This window comes from Thermobia domestica, chromosome 2, assembly GCF_964235325.1.
Source record: "Thermobia domestica chromosome 2, izTheDome1.hap1.1, whole genome shotgun sequence".
Lineage (NCBI taxonomy): Eukaryota > Metazoa > Arthropoda > Insecta > Zygentoma > Lepismatidae > Thermobia > Thermobia domestica.
This window is the reverse complement of record NC_137455.1, coordinates 326,594,265-326,621,967: the sequence shown is the minus strand read 5'-3', so window position 1 is coordinate 326,621,967 and position 27,703 is coordinate 326,594,265. Positions and strand designations below refer to the sequence as shown.

General features: G+C 34.7%; 1 protein-coding gene across 1 annotated transcript in view; it reads left to right on the top strand.

Annotated features, from left to right (window-relative positions):
* Nucleotides 1–1,163: 1,163 nt before the first annotated feature.
* The window catches only part of LOC145679514 (aminopeptidase Ey-like), a 47,891-nt gene continuing 21,351 nt past the window's right edge, over nt 1,164–27,703 (top strand). The window contains exons 1-5 of the mRNA XM_081750092.1: nt 1,164–1,504; nt 6,080–6,235; nt 13,608–13,913; nt 15,066–15,252; nt 20,035–20,191. Coding sequence (XP_081606218.1) covers nt 1,197–1,504; nt 6,080–6,235; nt 13,608–13,913; nt 15,066–15,252; nt 20,035–20,191 — 1,114 coding nt within the window. The 5' untranslated portion in view covers nt 1,164–1,196. The remainder of the gene's footprint in view (nt 1,505–6,079; nt 6,236–13,607; nt 13,914–15,065; nt 15,253–20,034; nt 20,192–27,703) is intronic.

Below are 27,703 nucleotides of genomic sequence, written 5' to 3'. Positions count from 1 at the left end.
ATCCGAGTGATAAGCATCCTATAATCAATTTGGTTTATTAGTGTATGTGTTTGTGTGAACTATTCAGAATGAGCGAAGGAGAAATGCCATTGTTAATTGTTATCAGAAGAAATGTAAAATAATGTAGTTATTTATATATTTGTGATATTATATAACAATATTTCACTGATATTGTATGATATTATACTCCTTTTAATTCCACTAAAATATCATTTATGCATAAGAAATCCATACATTCTTCAGGAAGAAACAGGACAGGTTTATTTTCTTTCAACCAGGAGACGATGCATGCTTCGTACATGAAATACGTGCTAAAATACCTTTGCAAGGCCACAAAATTACCTACAAGCAACTTAGTTTTGTATTTCTAGTTCGCTGACGTATTTTAAGCCAAGTTTGGAACAGAGAACGAAACAGAGGCATAGGATTCAATTTATCTAAAATCACATACGCCTATAATGATTCGATAGCGTTATATATTTTATTATTATTACTGACAATACAGCAAATTACTTAATGGAACGGTGCTAAGAGAAACATTATCAGTGTGTTTTCTGTAATTTCACTTGTATTTTATTGTCTATGTGTATATATTCCTTTTTCGTTTGCTTGTACAAAACTCTTTATACTTAATATATTTTCAGGAACCTGTGTTATACAAATCAAGCCACATTAGATGCCTGAAGAGCGATTTCTGTATTGCACTTGTTTCATAATTAAACTTTATCTACAACCTACGAGTGTTCCTACCTCCATTTCTTTTGTCTAGAAGATCATCACTTGTTTACATAAAATAGTCTACGAATGTGTGTGAAGAAGTTTAACAAAATTGCATATAACAGTCTAGTAGCAACTACATCTCTGTTACATTACACGGATAAGTAAAATGAAGATTTATGTACCAAATTCAATAGAGCAGTGAAAATAGTTACATGAAATTGTATTGGATTCTCTGAAAGATTTTTTAAAAAAAGAAGTTATATTTAAAACACAAGGAAGGAGTTCTTCCATATATACGTTTTAAGTAGCAAATCTTGCATCGTTTTACAGCAATGCCTAAATATATATTTGTGTTTTTAGTTCTGTTTATAAATTTATCTTTTAATTTTGGTTTACCTGAATATAGGCTTCCACATACCGTAGGACCACTATTCTACAAAATTTCAATCATAACAGATTTTGAGGAATCCAATTTCATGTACGAAGGATTTGAGGAAATTTTGTTAATTTGTATTGAGAAAACCTACATTATTAAGATTCACTCTGTTGACCTTGAGATACAACACGATGAAGTGAAATTACTTGAGACGGATTCTGATAGAGTTTTGGAAATAGAGAGCCATACTTACGACACGAACAACGATTTCTATGTTATAACACTAAAAGAAAATTTGAAAGAACGAAAGACGTATCTCTTGCAGATAACATTCACAGGTGAACTCACAGATGTATTACATGGATACTACCGGAGTAGTTACATTGATCAAACTACAAATGAAAGAAAGTAAGTAAAAATGCCACTTTATTATTTTAAGTATGCTGATTATTCCTTATATTAATGAACGGTACTACAGGTCTTGCTAGAGTATAGTTATTCCTTGACTACTATCTAAACGGGTAGTCAAACCTATAAATCATTCATCTCACATCTAAGGATGTTATTTACGTAGTCCCACTTGAACAACATAGATATCGCAAATTAGCTAATAATATTTTGTCACTTTTTATGTAGCCCGGAGCCACCTATAAGTGTTTTCCTAGTATAAGTAGTCTTATATGTAGCTATAAAGGTAACCAAGAAAATTTTGTCGCTTTTTGTGGAGGTCTCCGTTCAATTTTACCTCACACCGTGATTTGAATGTGAATGGAGATAAGGCAAAGGTCAGTTGTTTGTGTGGGAATATCCAACATACTACCTGTTTGTGGCAGTTCAGTTACACCGTGAACTTGCTTAAGGACAAAGTATACATGGAGTCATAAAAGCGTGTATGCTATACGACTTCAAAACAGGGTCAAAGCTGTAGTGAGGCGAAAGATATGCCAGGTTTTTGGCGAGGTTGCCATGACTACGCGGACAGTGCAGCGGTGGTTTAACAAGTTTAAGGACACTGACAAACACATGAAGACGCATCATTTACCGGAAGACCAACATATGTAAAATGAAGGTCTTCAGGCAACAGTTGAGGCGAACAATGGCCAGACATGTGAAGAACTGGGTCTACAATACAGTGTGAATGGAGAGGCTATTTGACAACACCTACATCAACTCGGGAAGCATTATAAGATTTGTTGATGGGTCCCACATGATTTAACTCTGGGCCAGAAGGAAACACAAGGAGACACCTGAGTTCCTGTGCTCTTTCGTCTGAGGAAGGAGCAATTTCTGTACACGGAGTTAACACGTGTGATGAGAAGTGGGTTCTGTGCGAAGTTCAGGGCACCGTCATCATTGGTTAGCATCCCATTAACCGGTACCAAACCAGCTCAAACCAGTACTACACCAGAAGAAGTTCCTCCGGTGTGTTTGTTGGACTGCTCGCCGCATAGTGCATTGGAAACTGCTACTAAGTCGTCAGAGCATCAACACAATTGTGTAATGTCAGCAGTTGAGCCGTGATCAGGGAAAAATCAAAACTTCGGAGCCAGCACTTCTGAATCGCAACAGTTCCCTCCTGTTACAGAAAATCGCTAAGCCGTACATGGTTAGGATGACCCGGGACAACATTCTACTCCTTGGATGGTAAAGACTATTGCATCTGCTATACTGCCCAAGCATTGCACCGTCCAATTATTGCCTATTTCATTCCTTGGACAATCCCCTTACATTATGTCCAGTTCAAATCCCTAGTAGAGCTGCAAAATGCACTTGATACTCCTTCGCTTCACGGCCCACCAAGTTCTACTGCTATGGAATTCATGGCTTTTGAGAACGGCGGAAGATCTTCGATATTGATGGGATTATTTTTGATTTGCCAATTATGTCTTAGGTGACATGTCGATGTCGAAGGTGGTGCTAAAAAGCCGACAGAACTTCAATGGTTACCTTTATACAGAAGTGAAATATCAGATTAAATAAAAAGTATTGAGACTTCGGAATTGAAAGTTTAGAATACGTTTATTGTAATCTGTAAATATTGCCTCTGACAATTAAGATCGGTGAATGAAGTGATTACGCTTTACTTGAAAACACTGGCGGAACGAAACTGCGTACAAGTAGCAACGGGAGTCAATATCGATAGGCAACGTTGTTGCTTCATGAGTTAACAACGTTTCATACGGTTCGTGTTTTATTAGCTGCCTGTTAGCGCATTCTGTTTTTCGTGAGACTCAAATCCTTGGCCACAATACAATGAGCAAAAAGGCACTATTTACACTTTTGTTTTATGTTTGGAAAGACAGCCAAAGAAAATCTACTGTACTGGAAGAAGTTTATGGAAATCAAGTTCTGTCATGAAGTGAATTTATGACTGATTATCCATTTTTCGAGCAGGGAGGGAAAATGTTTCTGATGATCCTCGTAGCGGAAGGCTATAAGCTGCTCGCAGTGACGATAACTTTGACAAAGTGAGGACTCTTATCTCCAAGTATCGTCATGCAATACTGCGAATGATAGCTGAGGAACTAAACTTTAGTGTTGAAAACTGATGCTCATCGTGACCTAGGACTTAGAAAAACAGAAAATGTTTTATCTCTACCACATCACTTGACGAACAAGAAAATACAAAGACGTGTTCTGGCTTCACAATATTGTATCACTATGGCGTAGGAAGGTCCAATTGTCATGAAACGCACTGTTACAGAGGATGAAAATTGATGTGTGAGATGCAACCATAAAACCAAACTCCAAAGGAAGGAATGTCGGTCTTCTGCATCTGATTGGCAGAAAGAGGACAAGACGAATAACTAATGCATGAAGATGATTCTCTTCACTTTCTCTGATGGGTTACTTCTCAAAGAATTACTACAGAGGGAATAGCATTGACTACTCCTAGGTGTATTGAAATTCTTGAACTTTTCATGAAACAACTACGATATATATCCCAGAAACTAAGAACAAGGTTCATGGTTTCTTTTTACTGATAATAGTTCATCCTCACACAGTTACTATAGTCCGACAGTTTCTGGGAGTTAAGAGAATGGTTCAAATTGACCATTAGCGGTCTTTGCCAAATCTGAGTATTCCCGATTTATTTCTCTTCCTATATCTCAAAATCTATTTGGAAGGTAACAGATTTGATGATATTCCAGACATCTAACGGAATGTGAGGAGGGTATTGAAAAGTACACCGAAAGAACATGTTTTAAAAAGTTTCCAGGACATTTTCAGATATTCTCAACTGCGTACAGGCATGGTTGGAAAAAACTTCGAAGGACAGTAAAGTACATTTCGATTATGAATTATTCAACTTTAAATGTTCAGAATCATTCACCGAACTTGACTGTCATATCTTTCCTTGGCGTCAATGTCGGCTTTGCTACAAACATTGGTACTTCTCCTTACTTCGACAATAATCTTTTTTAGTATTATTATTGTAAGTTATAACTTTTTTCAATCGCTTCACAAATAGTTTCAGTTCCTTGCATTTAAGTAGAGATTCACAGATAAAAAAGTAGAGCGAGTGAATGTTTTAGAGTCAGATTATGTGGTACCTACATTTTGAATTTCTTTGGGCACCCAGATTTCTCCAATAGTTCATCTATCTCAGTGAAGCACGTTTAGGTCACTGACGACTTCATGACTGGTACATACTAGTACTGTCCGATTTTGTCATATTATGATCTGCTTTTGCTGTGATCGGTTGCCAACATGAGGAACATCTCGAACATTGAAATTTCCAGAACGAAAGCAGAAGAACCACTTTCTAGCCGTTATTTTTGGTAATATCTTTCCTATACACAACACAAAATTCTTCACGGACATGAACTGCATTTGATTCTTTATCGATATTAAATTGTAAGATATAGCGCTGCTTTATGTAAAGTTCAGTCATTTTCACTGCACTATACCTTAATCCTCATTATGAGAATTTCTTACAGTCTATTAGCTTCAACTGTCAGTTGTCGAGTGATATTAGGTCTGAACAATATACTCTGAGATATGAGATATTAACACAAGCCCGTTAGCAAAAGGGTCAATACTTTTAGCTCACTTGATATTTTGATGCTCAATAAAAGAACTTGATCAATAATTGCTTATTTTTGCACCTGGAAATATTAATAACCTACTATTTTTCAGTCTTAAAAGTGTAAAGAAATACCCAACTTTTGTTTTAAGAAATTTTTCGCTTCAAAAAGAAAGTTGAAATTCGATTGGTTTTTAAAATTTTCCGCTCTCGGCGAAAACGTGCAAAGTCTATTTAGAAATTCTAAACTGTTAACTTCTGATCATCTCTCGACATTTTTCTTTGTTGAAGTATTTGACTTGTTTTAATTAAATTATTTATCTTCGACTTACTTTCGAGTTACTTAAGGTTTCATTAACTTTAAACTGATTTTCATTAACTTTAAACTATTGAAATTTACATCGTGCTCTCGCTTGTTTTGCAGCACTCACTAGGAATGGCTGAAGTACTGACGCTGTCATCTGATTGTTAGACTGTAATTTAACACATGTTTTGAATACCAAAAATATATGTGTTTGGGACCTTAACTTAAGATGGAACCGAAACCACCAGAACATTATAACAAATTGAACATAATTCTCCTCAGTTACACTTCATTACTTTTTGACAGACGATAAGATTTAATCTCCCAGTGCGTGGTTTAAGTCGCCGCTTGAACATATAGATGAAAAGGTACTTCAAATTTGTTCAATTAACTCTCGTTCCCAAATTGTTCTTTTTAAGGTGAAGAAACTCTGGCACAAATCCAGTATGTTAATAAGTGATGCCATTTCGAATATTACACTGTAAGTGTCACTGCGATGTAGTAATGTTGAGTGTATATGAAGAAGGGAATATCTTTATCAAGTAAGTACGTCGGAAGCATGAAAAAGGAAAGGTAGCAAGGTTAGTATTGTAATCCTAAACTATAATTAAAAACAATATTTTGTTTAAATTTTGTGATCTTTTTTTTAAAGGTGGCTTGCTTCAACGCATTTTGAACCACATCATGCTAGACGAGCTTTCCCATGCTTTGATGAGCCAATGTTCAAAGCCAACTTCTCTATATCTTTAGGACGACGAAATGGTCTAAGAGCACTGAGTAATATGCCAATTGAAAGCACAGAACCTATGTAAGTATAATATTTTACAATATTATAATATTCACTGTTGAAATTGAAAATAAGATTGAGCTATTACTTCAATACAAAGAAGTGACAGTTAAATGTGCAACTAGTCTCTATCTCAGGTCTTACAGAAACTAAAAACGAAACACTGCTGTTATAATAAAATTGCATTCATACAATAACAATGAAACTAATGTTTATTTCAGTGCCGCGAACAACACGCTAGCAAAATAATGCACATTGTGTGGTATCAAAATACTACATTATGATGCTAAATACAATCGGAAATATTTATAGCAACAACTGTGCTTTTAATTACGAATGGGGGTATAACTGCGAAATCCAAGGATCCAGTTTTAATCCTATGTAGACACTGTGTTTAAAAAGGTGCTTAGTGTGACATTGCCTATTACAAAATATCGTAAAAGACGACGTTAATTGTAACATAATTTGGAGACATGTATCGGCTTTAACGTCCAATGTGGATGATTGTCACGTATTTGGAGGTTGTTATCAACAATGAAACTCTTATTTTCAATCTGTTGTTTTCAGTAGAATGTAGACATGAAATCAGTTTGTCTCTTGAATAGTCGACGTAAGCACCACTGTTAAAATGCTGCGATATAAGGAATGTGTTTAATACTCAAGAAGTCACACATAATATTAGCGATTAGAACATGGGTGGAAATAATGTGCCAACAACTTATTCTTCAAGCGAAAGTCAGTGAATTATCTCGTCGTTTGGGCAATAGGAAATTTGAACTATTCCGTTTCTTGGACACAGAATTTCTGAAGTCACTTTGATATTGTCACAGAAAATTTTGTAGCGAGGCTGGTGTTTCACTTGATAGGATAAGAGATCTGTTTCTGTCTCAGAAGTGGCCTGCTTTGTGTGAAGGTTACACGCAAGATGATATCTTCAATGTAGATGAGACTAGTTTGTTTTGCAATGTGACTTTAGAAAAGACACTGACATTTCAAGATGAACAGTGCTCGAATGGTAAAGTCTCTAAGGCAAGAAGCATAGTTATGGTTGCTGGAAATATAACAGGATAATGTAAAGAAAAGCTTTTGATTGTTGGCAAATTGAGAAAACCAAGACTCTTAAAATCATTTACTCCGCACCAGTGACGTATTCAGGGAGTAGGTTCTGATGATCTAGACCCTCCTGAAATCGTTACTTTTCTTTATGTTTAGTAAAAGTTTAGGAGTAAATTTTTACAAATTACAATGCAAATAATAATAAATGATGTTGAATTTGGAGCCTCCCAACAGATTTGGACCCCATCGGAAATAAATTCCTAGTACGGGCCTGTTCCCTACGTGAAGTTTATGAAAACAATACGAAGTATTGGCGATATTGGAAAGTTTTGAAAAGTAGTAACCTGGACTTTCGGTTGATATCAAAGGAACAAAAAAATCTTATCTTGATTGGACTCTTATTAGGAATCAACAATCTGCAGTGCATAAAACTCGTGTTTTTGCCTACTAACATCACATCAATTTTACAATCTATGGGCCAGGGAGTTATAAAATACAGTATAGGAAGCTCCAGGTCTACTGTATATTAAAATACAGTATAGGAAGCTCCAAGTGATAAACATGTTACAAATAACTAAACAAGGCAAATTAACAGTTTATGTCCTTGGGTCAATTTAAATTATATCAAGACGAGAGGAAATGTCACTCAAAGGACTATTGCTAACCGTTTTAAACATGGAGGTTTCTGATATCTTTCTTCAATATCTCACGGCATGTCTTCAGCAACAGCTGATGGCAATGATTATGAAGATGAGAAGGGTGATATTCGTTTGGTGAGATTAGTACAAAATCTTAGTCTATCGTTATTAACTTACGAAATAGAGTACTTTGCCGACGTAATAAATAATCTTGCTGTGTGCACCTCACCAAGAGAAGATGAAATTGTAGCTGTTATCCAAAGTTAATGCCTGAAAACGATAAAGAACAATTTATTGTGTCAACACTAATGACAATAATGAGGCATTGAAACGAATGCATTAGCAAACGAGATACGCGCATGCACATTTGAAAATGCGAAAAGCAAACAAAGATACACAACTAATTACATCATCCCTCTCGCGACAAAGGTTCGTATCTCATTTTTACAATCTTTCTAGGAGACAAGTTTAAAGATATTATAATAATTTATTCATTCGTGTTATGTTGAACTTTAATTTGATTTTGTGTGTTATATATCTGAACGAAGGAAATCAAAACAAATTTTAAAAGACTAGTAGGGAATAAACAATAAGATAAGGTCTAAACTTATCTCCTGGAAAAACTAAGAAAATGAGATTCGCCCCTTTGTCTCGAGAAGGACCATATTATGTAGTACAGTATTATGTACTATATAGTAATATGCGTTCCTGTATTGCATTTTAAAGTGAAAGCAATTGGTTAAAAAGATAAACAATACTGTCTTGGTTGTTAGTGTAGAAAATCAGAAAATTAAATTCCGATATTCCGAATATTAAATTCGCATAATGTACATGCCAGGTATTTATACACCATGAAGCATCGTTGTGAAATAATTCGTGAGTAATTTATTCCATCTTGTTGATTATTGAGGTATGAGTGTGACGCAAGATGACGAACAGCTGCTGCTTTCCCTACTACAGCATTCATTTGCCAACGAGTGATTCAGGTTTTTCGAAAACTCCGAATCTCAAGAGGAAAGGCAACCTTCACACTATTCAAATTTACGATTTTGTATTTATTACACCTTTCTCCTTTCTATGTGCACAAGAGACACTCCTGGTAGTAGCGATATAATTTAGCGACTATTCATTAACTTGCACAATGATTTCCCTCGCGCGAAATATTGAAGGATTAGTTTCTTTAATAAACATCTATCCATATTGCTTTTGTTTGAATATAGGAGAAACGATGGTTCAGTGTTAGTATTTACTTTCGGCGTGGTGTCACTAGTTCGGTACCAGTTCCCATCAAGCGGCCTTTGTGATGGACTAACAATTTTGCGTATGTTTACCCGAAGTTCTTCCATATCCACCTACTTTCGTTATTCCATCATTCATCCATCACATCATCACTGTCTTCCTTAACTTCGGCATGATCGTAGTACGTTAACTGAAAAAGAAATACGAGTATACATGAAAAATAAGAGTGTTTTATTAGAATTGTTACAAATTTATAAACTTCTTACTCTTACATAAATGTTCTTTGTCAGTAAAATTATTTTTTTATATGAAAATCACTGTAGACAGAATTAGAATCTATGTTAAGGTGAACATCAATACTTGTATCCTTACATTATTCACTAGACCTACAACACATGACTAAAACTTTTTCGTTTTCTCTATAACTGTTCTCTCTGAGTAGCTTCTACAGACTTGAATCTTGCAGTATCCAAGGTTTTAAATTTATCTTCTATTTACTCATCTTTAATGATTGTTGTCAACATACAATTTGTATATTTGTTTGGAGGCAACTTCCATGAACCTATTTCTCAAAACTACTATCTTGTAATACTAGTATAAAACCTTTTAAAATCAGATATTTTCAATAGTATAATTCCTAAAATCATGACAAATTGTGGGTATCAGCAATAGTATTTATAAATAGATTCTATTGTTATTCTAGTATTTCTATTTCCCGATATTCAACGACTTCTTTGATTTCGATTTTTTATTTGAAAAAACGAAATGAAAGGAAATCTTTGAGCTTTACGTCCCACGATTAAGCCGGTTAGTCTAAAAGAGACGGTGACGATTAGTAATGAATGAAATGGTGTGTAAGAATAAAAAAATATAATAATATCGTAATTGTGTATGTGTATTTTCGTGTCTACTGTTTTCTTGGATGTTCGCTTTCTTTGGACCAAGGTATGCTTGAGTACATCGCCAGTTTAACCAGCCATCGATCTATGTGGCCTGCACAGAAGAATAGCTCACAACCAGAGATATACTCAATCACTCCATAGTATTGGGAGAAAGAACCGGAACTCAGAAGACGTGCGCTATAAGTGTAATATCTAAGTGAAAACTATCGCGCAACAGAAAAAGAATAGACTAACACAAAAAGTAGAAATAAAGAATCTCGAAAATTTTGGAAAAGTAAAATAATATATCTATATATCTATATATCTATATCTATATCTATCTATCTATCTATCTATCTATCTATCTATCTATCTATCTATCTATCTATCTATATATATATATATATATATATATATATATATATATATATATATATATATATATATATAGTACTCTTGATATTCGCTGATGGGTTCCCCATAACGTTTCTTTCATATCATTTCCCTTCGGTGATTCGTTTATCAGATTGATAGGAAGGCGCATTATTTTGATCTGGACCAAAATCATATTATACTATCCAGTAAGGAAAAAAAGAAATATATATATATTCTACTCTATATTCCTTTCGATATGGAATAAAACATAATTGTCAACCAGAAGCTTTTACTTGTTTCACCGAATCTTTTCGTTATACATAAAATTCTTTACATTCACTTTATGGGCACAACGGTACATTGCATTACGCTTTAGATAGCTGCATAACCGTGCCTGTCACAATTTGTGACCAGACATTTTGAAATATTACACGCACATAAACTCTCATAACATTCATTTAAAGTTATTACATGTTCCCGACATTCAATATTTTATCAATATTCACTTGTTTACATTTATATCGATGAATGTGCCTCTTTTTCTTTCATTTTTATCTTTCATGTAAAACATTAATCATAGTTTTATAGCTGTTCACGGCAGCTACTATTACCAGGCACTTTCCTTTACATATTTATTTATATCTTGTTTAACTTAACCTATACATACTATTACAGGATAATACACATGAAATTACTAAAACCTTAACCTACACTAACCTAGAACACATTCACACTACACACTCACACCAACCAATTTGTTTATATGTCGTAAAAATGGTTTGGTTGGCATTCCAGCTCAAACTTCTTTAATGGGAATCGAATTTGTTACTTCTTGCCTCTGCACTTTTAAAATGAATACTTGCACGGTGTAGAAAACCAGTTGCCTCTATCGAAAACTTGTGAAAACGACTCATCGTGCTTCTTTTAATAAAAGTACAGCTTCGGTTTATTTTTCAATACTCTATGGATACGTTATAGGTTAAAAAACTAATATATATCGTATATATGTTCGATGCCAGAAAACGTTATTCCTATCCAATATGTCTAGCTTGGTTACAATAGGTAGCCAAACGATGCATAGCCAAAATAAAAAAAGAAATCACAATAATAAAGAATAATGCATACAACCTTACACAAGATTTAGGCTTTCTTTGAATTTCGAAGATTTAGATGGTCACTCTAAAAGAAAATCTTACGCTTACATGGAGATATTCTGTCATTAGCTCGTTCCACCTTTTATGTCCCCCCTTTTCTAGATAAGCTTAAGCCGTCACATGTTGTCCTAGTGATTGTATAGATCCTAGGGGAAAAGGGATTACGAATGCATGGTTATACTATTATGATTCACTGAAAACATCATATTGGAACTATATAACTTGGTGAAATTTCGAGGTTAAAAAAATATTTCCAAATCCAGATTACCACGTTATTTCCATAGAGCCACTTCAGAAATAGATCAAAACATTACTTACAGTTGGGTGAGTTTATATGAGCAAACAATCCAATGGTTGTCCTTATGAGTACCAGTTCCTATTGATGAAAGTGGAACTGTCTTGTGGAATATTTCATTTTCCAGTAGAAATAAATGTCACACACACTCTTCTAATCAAATGTATTTGAAGTTGAACCGGTTAATATCCATTAACCATATCGGTTCTTCAAAATTCAGAGCTCTACACATGTAGTAATCAACTTCCGTCGACATGTCACATGGAGACGACAATCAACAACATTGGGCTGCTTCACTAATTCTCCTTGCTGCTCGCTCCGTTCCGTCCAAATAGATAACAGAAAATCGCAAATTTTCCAACTGAACTCTTTTATATATTTTAGTGTAAAAATTCGATAAAGAGCAGCTTTCTGTACCACTTTATTCTTACAATATCTGACGGGCAGTAACAGGGTACTGCTCTCTTGAGACTGACGCTATTAAAGTACAACAATGTGACGTAATAGTACGAAGATTGATGATGAGCTAATTATCAGAGACTTCAAAGGAAAGCGACCAATTATAGATAATTCTGTAATTTCTATAGATAATTACAATAAAATTTTAAAGAAATTTCTGGGAGAGTTTACAGAATGTTTGGAGCTAGGAAAAGCCTTCTACAGATGAAAAAATAAATGAAATAAGCAAAATCTTTAAGAAATATAGGAAATTAAGATAGAAATGAACAAAACATAGATATTAAATACGAAATAAAATCCTAAACCTATTTTAAAAGGTTCCTAACTTAATCCTACCTTCTAATATTACGAGCAAAATTAAATGACAACATTACATCCTTACATATCCTACGTCATATATTATTCTCCACTATTATACAGGGCGTTCAAAAATTTCTAACATGATAACTCCATGTTGGGAGGTATCAGGTGGAATGAAGAAAGAGGGAGGAAACTGGAGAACCCCGAGGAAACCCACGCACACGGGATTTTTATTTGATTTAGCTCTAGCGTCCCTTTCAGTAGCGAAAGTATAAGAGATGTGGACCTAGAGTTTAACAATGAATCTGAACCACATGAGCTCCTCCCGGGAATGGAACCCGGGTCACCCACGGAAAAAACGCGTATGCTAATGGCTTAACCACGAGCGAACTCATTTTAAGACTTGTAGAGAACATATTACAAGACTATTAGTTTTAGGAAAGAAGACCCGTATGGTATATGTCTGACACAGATTCCCCTTGCAGTCACACCCTTGAGACGTAAGAAACTAGCCTAATATATTTTGACTCTAGATTCTGAAAAAGCAACGGTATATGTTTCCGTAGCAAAGAAGTTTTGCAATGTTGGCTATAATGAACAAGAAATTTAGTACTGAATATCTGAAAGATATTCTGAAGAGAAAACGGGCAAAACGTATTTCGGAATAAGAAATCCGAGTGGAGAAACGAAAGGAGAGCAAATTAATACGGTTTTCTTTGAGTCATTAAAAATGTGTTTCTATTTGCAGTATGTTATTTTGTATTAAAGAAGTAGTTATCACTGTATGTGCAACTTACAAAACTGAAATATAATGTTCTACATTGCACGCAAACTGTGTATAATTATAATAGTTACATGGTTCATTATTCGCATATATTTATATTAGCACATATTTTGATAGAACTGACATGCAGTATACAATAGAGCATTTTAATAACTATTAACTGATCAAAAAAGACCCGAAGGAATTACATTTAACTTATTTTTTCTTTCAAGAAAAGACAGACCAGGATGGACTTGGGATCACTTTGAAGAAACTGTTCCCATGTCAACGTACTTGGTAGCATTTGCAGTGTGTGATTTTGCATATATAGAATCTAAAGATAGTAGAATACCGTTCAAAGTGTGGGCACGAAAGGACGCCATTAAATATGCTAAATATGCCGTGGAAGTTGGACCTAAGATTTTACAGTATTTTGAGGAATATTTTAATTTCTCATATCCACTACCTAAATTAGATATGATAGCCATTCCAGATTTCAGTATGGGTGCGATGGAAAACTGGGGACTAGTAACCTATAGGTAAGAACTTGAGATAGCGTACTTTTATTATCATAATTTGTAATGCGAGCAAAGGTTGATTCATTGAATATTAAACAATTTTAAGTATATCATTCGTGATTATTTGATGATTGTATGTCATGTAGTTGAATCACAAAGCTTTTCATTAATTTAGATCTAAAGTAATCATATTAAAAGAACAAACAACAATACGAAGTAACAAGAAAATTGAATCTCATAGTTTAATACCATTTGCCAATATTCTTTGTTTGAAGTTTGAGAAAGGAGCGAATAATAATAAGACTATTAAACCAATAAGCCTCCCCATACTACTTTTCTTTTAGGTTTGACATTAAAATGCAATAATAATAGAACAACGTTTAACCTAGGGCGAGAAAGCATTTCTAAATACTTTTCTTAACTTTTTTCTTTTAATTTAACTTCCACTACTGTAAGGATCTGATATTCATTACATGTAATTCAGATTAACTTTCCTTTATATGAATGGTAAATTGCCTTATTATGATGGGAATAAGGTAACAAAGGTACTTACAACCTCGACTTATTTTAGCAGCAACTTTCTAAAATCTTTTAAAAGTGTTATATATTTTAAATAAGCCACTCTTATACCGAAGACTTTTTGGTATTTTATATTTTGTACCTTTTAAGAAAAGGTAATATCTTGAGATTGCTGAACATATCCTAATTTGTTAAAAGTGGTTCAATTGCCTACGCGACACCAAGCGGACACCAAGGAAACGTAACTTATGGAATTTAATCAAATTATAAAACATTTTAAAACCTTTTTATGTTTGATTAAATAAAATTCTTAAAAATATCATATTTATAATCATCCTAAGTACACACATTACATTGTTTGAATCATATATTTATCTAAAACACATACTTGAAAATAACAACGAATACACAACTGTATGAAAGTATAGCGTGATGAAGAAAGAACTATAACGTCATTCTCAGAATCAGCAACTTACATACAACCACAAGTAATAATAAACAATTGATATGATCTGGAAACAAATTTAATCGTAGTCCCGATTTAAAATATGTTATTGGACTTGTTATTATAATCTAAATATGTTTTATACAAAAATTACAGTAATATAAGTTACGAAGTTTCAAATCAATTTCCTTTTTGTAAAATATGAACAGGGAATCAAAACTCCTTCATGATCCGGAAAGTGATACTCTTGGCCAAAGACAAAAGGTTGCAGAGATAATATCTCACGAATTGGCTCATATGTGGTTTGGAAACCTTGTAACCATGAAATGGTGGACAGATCTGTGGATTAAAGAAGGGTTTGCAACGTATATAGCAAAATTCCTTGGTGTTCCTCACGTAAGTATGTAATCATAACAAGCGTTCAAAACATAAGAGAATCAGGTCATATTGCCAAAGTCGTGAAAAAGGAAGACGTAGAGTTTCTACAAAACGGTAAATTACGTGGAAAAGTTTACACATTGTTTTCCGTTTTAAAAGTCATTTGTAGTATCTGGACAAGAATACTTTAATATTGGAAAGGAGATTTATGTAAACGTTGAGGATTAAATGTGTTCAGAAAAGAACCAGCAAAAATGGATTTAATATCCTTGTGCACTGAAATCGTTATATGCTTTTAGATATCATTTCCCTCAGTTATGTACTTTTAGGCAGGTCTCTGGGATTGGCTAGGGAGCCAGACCCTCCTAAATACTCGTTGCCCCTTTAGACCAGAGTGGCTCTAAAACAAGTTAAATATTTTTATTCTGTATAAAACAAGTTAAATATTTTTAAAAAGATGATTTGTTTTAATTCATTTTAATAACTTTAAAAAAGTACGAGATGACGAAATGTAGATAACAACTAGAGACGAATGACAGACATGCAGAGGCCACGTCTTTCCAGCAACACACATTGCTTGGTAACTCCTCATTTATACGATTAAGAAAATGTAGGCAATGGAATGATGGTAATGGTATTAAGCAAAATCGCGCTAAACACATATGGATACACAGTTAGGAAAGATACAATACCTGTGAACTTTGACTGAAATTGGGATGTTCTTATTATATCTGTGAGAGATCTAGAAGCTAACACGTGAGTTTGATTTTGACAACTCAATGAGGAGTAACAGAGACGACATATATATCTTTCAAAACTGTGTTCGTGTTAAGGCTTCTTTTTCAATAGAGAGATATTAGTAGAATGGATATGATAGAATTTAAGATTTAATCGGTGCTACTTTCGAACATCTGCAAATTGTTAGCAATTTGTTACTTTACCAAAAAATAGTTCTACGGACTTTGAGGTTGATATGAGTAAGAATGCAGAATTTAAAGAAATTTATACAACACTGTATTCTCCTTACTTTTTAAAAGATCAATTTCAGTCGAGTTTCCTCATACCATTTGTACGCCCAACATTATTCTTTTAAATGATAATTTATTTCTGTGTATGCTTAAGTTCGGGTGCCGGTAGCAGAGAAAATATGGAACTCGTGAAAACAATCGAGTACAAAATATCAAAGAATTTACACGAATCATGACCTTTATGCCGAAGACGTGACTTATATACGTCTATTTGTGAGTGTGTATTCATTCATTCGTTCTTCTCGATGCATATATTCTCATCTAGAGGCCACAGTGTTCAACGTATCCAGACTGAATTGTAAACTAATGGATTTTCTAAAATTGTCTAGAGTTTCGAAGACTGTATTTCGAATTTGTCTACTACCCCTGGAAGTAAGGCTACGTTATTGGTGGTCAATATATTTATTGCATTTCTCTTTCAATATGTATTTTAAATAGATTTTTTTAGATATTACTAATTAAATAGGTTTTAATACTAAAAAGTATTTTGCTTACTTAGTATAATTTAATATACAACATTTTGCAAACAACAAATTAGTAAGAGTAGTATTAGGAGTCTATCCAACATTTATCTTCCTCAGATTAGGGATAAAATAGTTTATTGATAATTTCAAGTGAATGAACATAAATATTTTGATAAAGAAAATTGATAGTTGTAGTACGCTACTAAAATGCTTAATAACTCACAACATACTTAAGTAAACGGAATCTCATATTAGGATGTCTCTCAGGAATCTACACATAACCGTAGTATTAGTTTTTGTACGGGTTATTAAACATATTTTAAATATCCTTTATTATTATTATTATTATTTAAACAAAACTATATAATTATAATTATGGTTACACAATATATGAATAATTATTGGTCTAAATCGGTTTAAAATGTTTAATGACATGTGCTCCCCGACACTTTTATGGCCACTGTCCCAAACTTATGTGGCTGGTCGTGGGCCTCATCCTAACATTGTTACATTTATGTTATCAGTAATATATCCTCATGTAGCTCAACATTTATTCTATGTAAATGATAGAAGTTATCTAAGTTGTGTTATAAAGTTATGTAAAAGATGCTTTAAGTATGTACTGAGAAAGAGAGATGGGAGAAGAACTTGGTAAGAACCCAAATTAACACCTGCAAATCTTTTTAGATAATAGAACGTGAATAGAGTAAAATAGAGAGTTAGGAAACCTTGTTTAAAGTAAACGAGCGTAGAGTTAAAAGGATGCTGCGAGGAAAACCCAAAATTAATACTGTTGAGAAAACATTAAATTAATTATCAGATTAGTTAACATATACTTCATTTAACAAGATATATTAAACAAGAAAATATCACTCTTATCTAGCAGGCTCAATATTGAACTTAGGAAGAAGTAAGTCTAGTGCTATATCTGGACCATTGGAATGTACAGTTCAGAGAATTGTACATTATGGAAGTTGAAGTAGAAATATTTAGAGAGCTTTGAAATTTGGTGTTAGAGGGAGATGGAGAAGATAAAATGGACAGAGAGACCAAGAAACAAAGATATTGTAAAACGGATAAGAGAGAAGAGAGCACTACTGGCCAGCATCTCTCGTAGGAAGGCCAATTAAATTGGACAAATCTTGCGAAGAAATTGTCTTCTTCATACGGCCATAGAAGGAAAGATGGAAGGAAAGCGAGGAATAGGAAGAAGAAGAAAACAACTGATCGATGATTTGAGAAACAGAAGAAAATATCGGGAGTTAAAAGAAAAAGCTTTGAATCGAAGAACGTGGAAGAAACATTACCACGCCTAAATCTAAAATTAGAAAAAAAAACAACTCTTTAGTTCCAGAACCTGCCGAAAGGCAGAATACTGAATAATAATAATAATAATAATAATAATAATAATAATAATAATAATAATAATAATAATAATGGTTCGTATAGTCTATGCTGTTACTCTTCTCTTGACTAATTTTTTAACAGTGTCTAAATTTTCTGATTCAGCAATAAAGGCATAGTTGTATCAGTAAGATTATGAGAAACAGTAGCATGTAACATGCAAAAAGAAATGGAATTTGTAATTATAGGTCACCTTCGCTCTTACATTACTTACGATAAACTACGTATATACGGTATAAAATTTATATTGAGAAATGATATCCCGTCTTTTTCAAAGAGTCTACAGACTATATATGTGATTGACAATAGCATCTTAAGCAAAAAATTGATAATAATCTGAATGATGTCAGGTCACTGCACCAATCTTCGTGTCGTTTTTCTGAAAGTAATATAAAAGTAAACTCATTCCCAAAAGAAACCTGACCTTTCTGATTTTCCGCCGAAGAAATAACTTCTGCAATATTATACAGTTACTAATGGAGTGTTTACTTGTAAAATGTGAACAAAATAACATGAACCGTTTTTGAGAAAATCGTTCAGAAACATTACCAAGAATAAACTAACCCTTGGAGATATGTTCAGTACAATGAATATTATATTATATTGCCACGTTACTAATGAAATATTTGTTTATGAGACATGAATAACATCAAAAGATTCATTTTTGAGAAACTTATACGAAATAAAACCCATAAAATACTCCTTCTCTATTTTCCCAAAGAAATGACTTGTGTCACAGAATGGAGTTGCTTTTAAGGAAATTGGTTTACAAAATGTGAATAAAATCGATATTTATTTTAACCCTTAAGTAAACTACTCTTATTTTTAGAAGTAGGAAGAAAATTCGACCCCCCACCGTTTGGAGGATTAGCTGAAAATCCTAAATTTAAAATTTTGGTTGAGATTCGTTAAACCTTATGGCCTCTAGGTGAATGTACATCAGAAACAAATGGACAAACGCAGAACACATGAACGGACGACGTGATTTCAGGAAATCAATTTTTTTGGGATATGTGGGCATTAAAACATGTAAATCCGTTCAAATCTTGAATTCAATTTTTCACTTTCACCGGACTAACTTCATTCCTTTCGTCGCTCAAAAGTAAAAATAAATATACCGGATATCTCTGATTCTGAATCCGAAATAATGTACAACATTTCAAAGTATTGGTATAAATCATTAAATGTAAAAACCACTGTGTTATGGTAAAGAGACATGATTAATGAAGGGTCTCTAATTATGATATAATTGGTGGAATGAGAATGTAGAGATGAGGAGAACATAAGAAAATCCACGGAGATAATGTTATACCCTAAAACATCACATGGCACTGGATTGAGCCAATCAGAGGTGAGTGTTCTATCTACCATGGTCTGACTTGCTAACCAATAAGTAGGCAATAATTTAACTTTATATTCATTACTTTTAAGCAAGATGAATCGTCTATTAAAATACTATTGTATGTGTTTAAAGTGCTATTGTATATTTCAATATTATCATCAGCTTTATTTTTGCACTTTTTACAATAAGTTCAATCTACATTAAGTAAGTTGATCCTTTAATGTTACAATATTCTGCAAGGTATTTTTTTAGTTTACTGTCCCGTGATTGTGAGCCGAGGCTAAGGGATACGATTATTAATACAGTGTATGGAATGGTGTAACGAAAACGGATCAACATTAAAAAAAACTACATTCATGTTCTTTGTCCACCAGAAAAGTGCGAGGAGAAATCGAACCAAGGATCCCATACATCAGAGATAAATGGTGTACCACTGAGAGATCGCGTCTCAACACAAGGTATTCCTGGCTAATAAATTCCTATATTGCCAAGTGTTTCTAGTTGTTGTATTCTCAACAAAAAAAGATTGATTATATTGCTTATATTTTACTATCTATCACAGGTGGAACCTCAATGGAATCTGGAAAGTAAAGAAACTTTTGATTTGAGAGCACTCATATATGATTTGGATTCCTTCGAAAGTTCGCATCCAGTATCTATTCCTATTGAACACCCAGATGAGATTGGTCAAGTATACGATTCAATAACTTATGATAAAGGTATAACATATAATTTTATCCTCAGATAAATACAAATACACTGTAATATGTAGTATACATGCATTTCATTTTAGACTTTTGTGCAATGTTAAGTATCAAACAAATGTGAAAAAAAGTAAGTTAACTAAATGCACAGCTCCACAATTAGTTCGTCACAAATCAGCTATAAAAGTTTTCAGAAAAGACAGATTTGAAAATGAAATCTTTGAGTTTTACGTCCCACGGTTATGCCGGTTAGGCTAAAGGAGACGGTGATGATGAGTAATGGATGAAATGGTGGAATGAAGAAAGTGGGAGGAAACGGGAGAACCCCGAGAAAACCCACTCACACGGTGTTTGTCCACCACAAAGTTCACTAGGCGGAGGCTGGGTTCGAACCCGCGACCCCAAGTACCAGAGGTGAACGCTCCACCACTGTTCCACCGCGGCCCAAAAGACAGATTTGAGTACATTGTAACTTCCTACCCAACAGGTATATAAAAGCGAAATAAGGTTCGTATTGTATAACAGTCTTGGATATTTAGTTTATAACACTAAGGAAACGATTTATTTATTTATTTATTTATTTATTTATTTCAGAAAACAACAGGCGGATGCCTAATTACAGTTTTCCACCATGATAATATAATTTAAAATACACATATGATAACAAAATAATACGATTGCAAAATACTTTAAAATACATATAACATGATCTACATCTTATATATTTAGAGTAAAATTCTGTCTATAGCTAAAAATGTCTATCTCTGGGTGCTTTTCTCACACCTTATTATACAATAAATACATTTTTCTGACAGGCGATACATCCAATGCATTAGTCCTTTGCGCTGGGAGATGTAATATGCTATTATGGGGTCTGGTTGCTCTATGTGGGACGTGAAGTTTGATTTCTGATAGTAAATATTCTGAATCTACTGTACTATGTATTATTTTATGTAAGAAAGATAAAAAGAAGTGAGTCCTCCTGCTTTCAAGTGATTGTAATGAATATTTGCTTCGAAGATCTTCATACTTCTCAAATTTCGGATATATGCCTGTTTCTTTATATGTTAAAAAGCGCACAAATTTATTTTGAATGTTTTCGATTTTACTTGTATATTTCTTACTATCAGAACCCCATATTATCGCTGCATATTCCACCTTAGACCTTACATAGGCAATGTATAATGTTTTGAGGACATCGGTGTTAGAAAAATCACTTCCTAATCTCATCACAAAGCCAAGGTTCCTAAAGGCCTCAACAAATACTCTGTTGACATGAATATCAAATGATAGGTTTGACTGCAGAGTGACTCCAAGATCAGTTATATAATCCACTCTTTCAATTGGTATTTGATTAATAGTATACACATTGCGGACATAGTTCATTTTCCTGGTGTATGATACTACTTTACATTTTTTAATATTTAACAGCAATTTGTTTGATTCACACCATTGGAAAATAGAATTTATATCGCTTTGCAAAGAAATACGTCTAACTCCGTGGAGATACTACGATACATTTTTAAATCGTCAGCAAACAATAGTTTGTGGGAGGATGTTATTACAGGTGGCAAATCATTAACAAATAATATAAATAATAGAGGTCCTAAGTTCTATCCCTGAGGCACACCAGAGTCTACGACATATTCCTCAGTTAGAATATTTTTGTATCGAACGCGATGTTTGCGTGGGCAAAGATAGGACGCTATAAATTGTTTATGTATAGATGCGGTAGATTCAGAAGCCAAATATCACGTTCGAAGATCAGGCAAACTACTATGTTAGTGAAGACGATTCCTTAGTCATAGGAAAAAAAGATTTGGAATGAAATCTTTTGGTTTAACGTCCCACGTTTATGTCTTTTAGGTAAGAGAGACGATGATGAAAGCAAGTAAATGATGATGGAACTGGTGGAATGAAAAAGTTGCAGGAAATAGTAATAGTAAATAAGCACTCAACCACTGAACCACCGTTCACTAAGGATTTGAAATGAATAGCAACCTAACGTACTATTAGGTTTCAGAGAAAAGTTAAATGAATGAAACAATATTGTCAAGTTAAAGATATGGCAATAATGTTGAAAAACATTCAGTTGTGGTAGGTAAGACTTAATGAAAAAAAAATGCTGTCTAATACAAACTTTATTAAACTGAAATATCTCTGTACCATACAAAATTATAGAGAATTAAAATACATGGTGGACTTGGGAGATGCTACATTTTCTAATGTTTATGTATAGTGATATTAACAATTGTTAACTAAAAATCGTACTCTTAACACGAGTAACACATGATATGTATTATTATTGGAAACACTTCTTGTATAGAATCCCGAAGAACAAATACAAGACTCTAAACTAATTTATGCTAAATTTCCTTTGTTTGTGCCTATTGTTCCTAGTATTAGTGTTAATAGAAACATATTTTGTTTATTCATCACAAATGCTGAAGCCGGTGTCGTTACTGAAATTTTTTTCTTGGGGAGGCAAGCATTAATACGCTTATTTGGGCCTCCTAGAAAAGTTGTTTTCTAATTCGTGGCCTCTTCTTTGCATCTTTCTCTTACTTTTTATGAGCGCCCGGAGCCTATAGGTTCTCCAGCACGACAATGTCTGCGGTGCCGTTAGTTACACCCCTGGGCCAGTTTCAACAATATTAACAAACCTCAAAGCCATGTGAATTAATATTGTTTTTAGAGCCTCTAATACTAGACATTTTTTCTTTACTAAAAATTGGTCTAAGACTCATTTTTGTTTTACTGACCTCTTTTCTGATGTTTTGTTTATGTAATGTAGTGATCCTGCCTGATGCTTCATTTATAATTTCATGTTCGTATCATATATGTAGTAAGAAAATTTTGTCTTAGAATGTCCTCCCCTGGAAGAGCGGGAGCTTCCTTGGAGGGCAGTTGCCCCTGCCCCGCACACGTTACGGCCCTGGCTGAAGCCCATGTGAATGTTATATATGCTACTTTTTAGTTACATATCATTTTAGTGCTATTTAACATATTCTTCCAGTCATATATATCGCATGACTAGAAGTTACGTAAAATTACGTACTACATATACAAAATTCAACATTAATTAGAAAATAGCTGAACCTGCGTTCTCTACACAGCGCATCATTCACATATGAGCATAAATCTCCTTCTCATTCCTCACAACATCTGTACATGTCCCTTTAGAGACACAAGTGAAAGACGAATTTATTAAAAAAAAAAAGAAAAAAGCCAAGGGGTATCATAAAAGAGAGACTCTTTTCGAATATTTTTTCTCAATATCTCGCACCGTTTGCAAGATTTGAGCCTACTTCCGGTTGGAGTTTCTAATTCATGTATGACCAGCGTTTTCTTTCTTCTTGCATGCAGTATGTAAGCAGCAAATGCATTACATATAGAATTAATTATGTCAGTTATATATGGTGTTCATTGGGCAAAACACTCAAGAAAAAAAATGAAGATTTATCTTAAGGCTCGAGAAATGGTTACCCTTCCTTTTTCACTATTATTTGGCCATGGAACAAACGCCTGAGACATATACAACCCCAATATACAACGTTGTGGTGTTGGAATGTATAATGCATAGGATATGGTGCTTTAGTTTTTTTTAATTTCAACGCTTCCAGCGTACCCTAAAAGATGAAATAAAGAAATAATGACCATCTTTTTTTTTAAAATATTCAATTAGAACTGGATAATCTACGCAAAATTTGCAATCGATCAGTGAAAACGTCATCTTTTTAGAGCCTGTAGTTTCCGAGATCTCATTGTGGAAAGGATTGGCCAAAAACATATAAATATAATTTAAAAGAACTCGGAAGCACAACTCACATGCATTGATTTTAGAGAAGGCTTATTAAAATAAAAAAGCTTTGAACAATAATTTTATATCATAAACTTTATGAAAAAGATATAGTTAACTAATTTAGACTATTTAAAGTACAAATACTTAAAATGTCTCTGTTAAACGTGAAATCACACATAACCGTAAGTGAAAGATTTAAAAGCTAAAATTATAAGTTGGAGCTCAGGCGCCTTTAATTTACTTCCAGCTTTCTCATTTGAGGCATTGTTTACAGTGTCAAGTCCTGACTGAGGATATTACGAGCTTGTGGACTCAAGCCCGGCAGTTCTCAGTGGCGGGCGAGAGGGTGAGAGAGATAAAGGGTTTCACCCGAATGGAGACTGCACTACCGTACAATTTAGTGTGCATATTTTTGGAAGCTTAGCTTGATCATCCATTTCATCATCTTTCATTCAGCATATCAATTTTCAATCACTGGTTTTCGATCCATCATCTTCATTGGCCACTATGGCCAGCGGACAACACTAGAGTCTTCCTGTGGCACCTCCTACACCATCAGGCCTTCCTGCGGCTGCTCATAGAGTCGAGAAACGAAAGAGCTATAAGGATGCGTTTGAAACATCAGTACTTGTGACACCACGACCAGATGAGAATACCAGGACTACGGACAACGTCAACATAGCATCTACATCTACATCTCCACCTCACAAGAAGCACCATGACGATAACATCAGTATTGCTAGTTCCGACGACAGCTCCCGACTTATGATAGTAGACGGCATCCAGCAACTCTCTCACAAACCTCAACCGGACGTACATAACTTTCTTCTACAAAACTTTGATCCAAAACTCCGCAACACCAAATTGTTACTTCAGCAAATTCTTAAATACCGACCACGCACAGAAATTCTACAAATTGATCAAACACAAAACGGCTATATCATAAAGTCACCTCTACCGCATTTTGCTACAACAATAAGAGACAAAGACAGTTTCGAAATCTTTCGTAAGACAGCAAAACTTACGAAACTCCACGACCAACGTACCAAACTACTGCCGCCACCAAGACGATCTCCTACACTATCTGTGGTCATTCGCGGAGTGGATCCAACATACAGCGATGAAGAAATTGAAGAGGAATTACGTCAAGAAGGGTACGCTTTCAAGAAATGTCTTCGCATCCGTAACAACTAAGGAGCAACTTACATGGTGCGGGTCTTGACCGAATTACAGGACACCATTGATGATCTATTGGAACACGGGGCATACATCTACAAGAAACGACACAGAGTCGAACCATCGAAAACTCCAGCCCCCTTACCAATACGTTGTGACCGCTGCCAGGAGTATACACATCCAACATCAAAATGCACTAATACCTTCAAATGTGGTTACTGTGGTGGTCCCCACCACACCCGAACCTGTCCAAACATGCAACAACCACCTGACTTTCCTACCTGCCACGAACGTCATCCTGCTTATAGTTACAAGTGCAAATCTAAACCTGTTCCTCACGAAGCACAGCCTGAATTAGTTGTTCCTCTCCGCATGCATGATGCACAAAATCAAACTTCTGACACTCATACTACCTCAGATCAACCTATAACAATCAAACAACTCCTAGCTTTCATCACTCTCACACTTCAAAACATACATCCGTTCGCACGTCCTCTAGTTTTGCAACACGTTTAATTCGCTGCACAATCAGTCTTTCACCTTCAATTTCGTGCAACTTACAACGAACCTACGGCCTACTTTCATACTTTTCCATCTCAGCAAAGTATTTAAATTCCATCCTGTCATTATGGGTTTAGTATTTCTCTTTTTAAATATACGTTTAATCTTCACTCACAAACTACTTTTCGAACAACTCCTTCTCGAAGAAAAAGCAAATGCTTTCCTACTGAACGAAACTCATCTTACTCCGAAATTGCAATGCAAAATTCCAGGCTACGCATTCATCCGCAAAGATAGATTCTACCAGCACGACGTGCGAATGGTGGCGTTGCTATCGGCTTCTCACCCCATATCCCATATCGCATACATACATGTCCAGCACAGAATCTACCACAACAACTCATAATCACCCTTTATTACAAATCAGATTACATCACCATAGCAACAATCTATGTACGACCAGGCCACCAAATCCCTCTGGGTTTCTTTCAGTATATTTCAAACTCGTTTCAGCGCTATATCATCTTAGCTGACATCAATATTCATAGTCGTTCTATCAGAGACAAAACGAATTTTGTGAACTTCATCACCACTGCTACAACAGGCACATATCACCAACTACCAAAACCGACACGCCCAGAATCAAATAGACCCCTGACGTAGCTATTACTTCAGCTACCTTAACACAGCGCACAAAACTTGAAGTCTTAGACCCATTAGGAAGTGATCATGTACCGATCAAGCTATTCATTCAATGTCGCACTCCTCGACCTCTTGATGCAACTCCACCTCATATGATCTTAAGATATGATAAAGCAGACTGGGAGAAATATCGTTCATATCTTTCAACACACCTAGAAGGACTTGATCCACCTACTACCGAAGACGAACTATATCATCTATTGGATACTATTACACGCCATATCAAACACGCCTCAGCACAATATATACCACAATCACAATATACGCCATATAAGCCTAAACTTCCGCCGCAATATCTTGCCATGGTGCAGCGATCGCGACAGTTTTTTCGAGACTACATTCATACAGGAAGTCGAGAGGCTCTTCGTCATCACAGAGGTCTTCAACGTACAGTCCAAAACTATATTAAAGCCTATAAATTACGTCAGTGGGTAAAAACCTGCAAGACTCTTTCAGAGACATCTCATCCGACTCGTTACTGGAAACGCCTCAACGCTCTTTCTGGCAAATCAAATAGAACGTCATATCCACTCACTCTTAACGACACACCTCTTCACTCTGATCTCGATAAAGCAAATGCCTTTGCCACATATCTTCAGGATATCTTCACACCACTTATTCCTGACCGTCCTGTTCATAATCATCCGGTGGATCAATTTGATTTTTCATCTGCTCATCTTCAGCCAAACAGTTACCACCAGCTGAATACTCATAAAACACTAACAGCGGCCATAAGTCCTGATGATATTACTTCAGCCATTAGAAGAAAACGCAGCACAGCCCCAGGTATAGACTCAATCTCTTATCGCCATATTAAGGAATGTTCATATGCAGTCCTCTACCTTCTCTCACTAATCTATACTTTCATCTTGCGTTCTGGATTCATACCATCCCAATGGAAGACGTCTAAAATTCTGATGTTTCTCAAACCTAATAAACCAGCCGACAGTATTTCTTCATATCAACCTATTCAATTAACGCCTGTGTTCAGTAAAATTCTCGAAAAAATCTTAGTTCAACGACTGCATATCCATCTTACTCATTATAATCTTTTACCACGATCGCAAGCTGGATTTCGCCCAAATTTTAGCATCAACGACCAATTACTCCGTCTTCTCAATCACATCACCAACCATTATAATACATCACGACCATCTTGCCTTACCTTATTTGATTTGGAGAAAGCATTTGATAAAGTATGGCACGCAGGACTTACGTACAAACTTTTTATCTTCCGGCTTCCTCTTGCTTATATTCGATTCATCTATAACTTTTTGCATTGTCGCTTGGCATACGTATCTATTAACGACTCATTCTCTCATCCACATTTACAGGACGTGATTATA